The 1,834-nt window shown below is 44.2% G+C and overlaps 1 protein-coding gene across 1 annotated transcript; it reads right to left on the bottom strand.

The window, feature by feature from the left end:
- Positions 1-224: 224 nt before the first annotated feature.
- On the bottom strand, positions 225-1,363 carry LOC102520419 (ADP/ATP translocase 2-like). The gene is given in 2 exon segments (XM_032480820.1): positions 225-553; positions 556-1,363. Coding segments are annotated over 2 exon segments (894 nt in total). The 5' UTR covers positions 1,361-1,363; the 3' UTR covers positions 225-464.
- Between the last annotated feature and the right edge of the window lie 471 nt (positions 1,364-1,834).

Genomic DNA, 1,834 nt, shown 5'->3' with positions numbered 1-1,834 from the left:
ATTTTCACTTAACCTGGACGTATTTACAGCCATGCAGAGAGATGTATAGACAGAATGTAAAATATATATTTATGGCTATTGTTCCTGTTTCAAAAATCAACTGGGTGTGTGAGGTGTCTGTATCTATGTTTGCTTTTTTCCCTAAATAGAAGTTAGTTCATTATGATGCTCATGCCTTTCTTTTGTGTGTGTGTGTGTGTGTGTGTGTGTGTGTGTTTCAGACATTTTTTATTTCTTCAAATTTGTTATTTATCAGGAGTGACTGAAATATATAATTGGGTCCCATCATCATGGAAATAGGCTTTAAGAGAAAACTGGTCCAGTGAATATTATTGCTTCCCATTTTCAACCAGTAAATAGTTGCCATTGATAAATAGACAGCCAACAGTCTGTCAAGAATGCTCAAGATAACGTGATATAATACAACGTGCCTGTTCACAGAGGGAGAAAAACTAGGAAATAACTTATGTGAACTTCTTGATCTCATCATACAAGACAAGCACAAAAGCACCGCCCATGCCTCTGAGGACATTGGACCACGCGCCTTTAAAAAGGCTTTGGCTCCTTCATCACGAGTGATCTTCCTCCAGCAGTCAAGCGTGCCTGTGTACATGATATCAGTTCCTTTGCGCCCTGACTGCATCGTCATGAGGCGACTCATGGTGTCAAACGGATAGGAAGTCAACCCAGCAACCGCTGTGACGTACTGTGCGATCATCCAGCTGGTGAAGATATGAGTATTCTTGGGATCTGGAAGCATACCCTTTGCAGTGTCATAGATACCAAAGTAGGCAGCTCGGTAGATGATAGTACCCTGAACAGACACGTTAAAGCGTTGGTATAGGCCCTTAATCCCATCAGATTTGTAGATCTTAACCAGGCAGTCACTAAGGCCTCTGAATTCCCTTTCAGCTCCAGCTTTGCCTACATCAGCTAATAGATGGGTATGGGCAAAGTCAGGAGGGTACACAAAACACAAGGTTGTGGCACCAGCAGCACCACCTGATGCTACGTTCCCTGCAAAGTAGAGCCAAAACTGGGTCCTCTTGTCCACACCACCCAGGAAGATCTGCTTGTATTTATCTTTGAAGGCAAAGTTGAGAGCCTGGGTGGGGAAGTATCTGATGACATTGGCCAGGTTACCACGCCAGAAGGACAGGACTCCCTGCTCCTTGGGGATACGAACCACTCCGTCTATGATGCCCTCGTACTGCTTATCTGCAGTGATCTGCTTGCTGGCATGCTGCACCTGCAGCAGCAGTGTGACCCCCTCAGTGGGTGCTACCACGGTCTTGGAGATGGCTGCGGCCACTCCACCTGCCAGGAAGTCGTTGGCGAAGGACACAGCGGCATCTGCCATGTTGGAAGGCGAGAGGAAGCGGGCGGCTTCGAGAATGGTAAGGGACCAGCTCAGACTCCGGGCTGTCCATGCCTTTCTAAACTGAATGTTTCTGCACTCAGTTAAATTCATGACTTCTACTTAGTGAATAAAATGCTCTTCTTTTCAGAAAAATCAGATTTTAATTTTTCAGCATTTGTCTTCTTTTTATTTAAAAATCCTAAGGATGATGATATATTGCTGTGCGTTAATTACCCTTGTTATTTTTTAAATAAACTGATTATGGGAATTCCTTTTTAAGAAGAGAAATGGTAGAACGTGAAAACACTTATTACAAGTGCTGTGAGGCAGGCTATGCTGCTGCCGAATCTCATAACCATAAGTGTGTAGCATCATCACAGCCTACCTGGTCATTCTAGGGAAATAAATGCTGTGTGTGTATGTTGTGTGTATGTGAGAGAGAGAGAGAGAGAGAGAGAGAGAGAGGAGAGGTGC

Source organism: Camelus ferus, chromosome 5, assembly GCF_009834535.1.
Source record: "Camelus ferus isolate YT-003-E chromosome 5, BCGSAC_Cfer_1.0, whole genome shotgun sequence".
Lineage (NCBI taxonomy): Eukaryota > Metazoa > Chordata > Mammalia > Artiodactyla > Camelidae > Camelus > Camelus ferus.
This window is presented reverse-complemented; position numbering and strand designations above follow the sequence as displayed.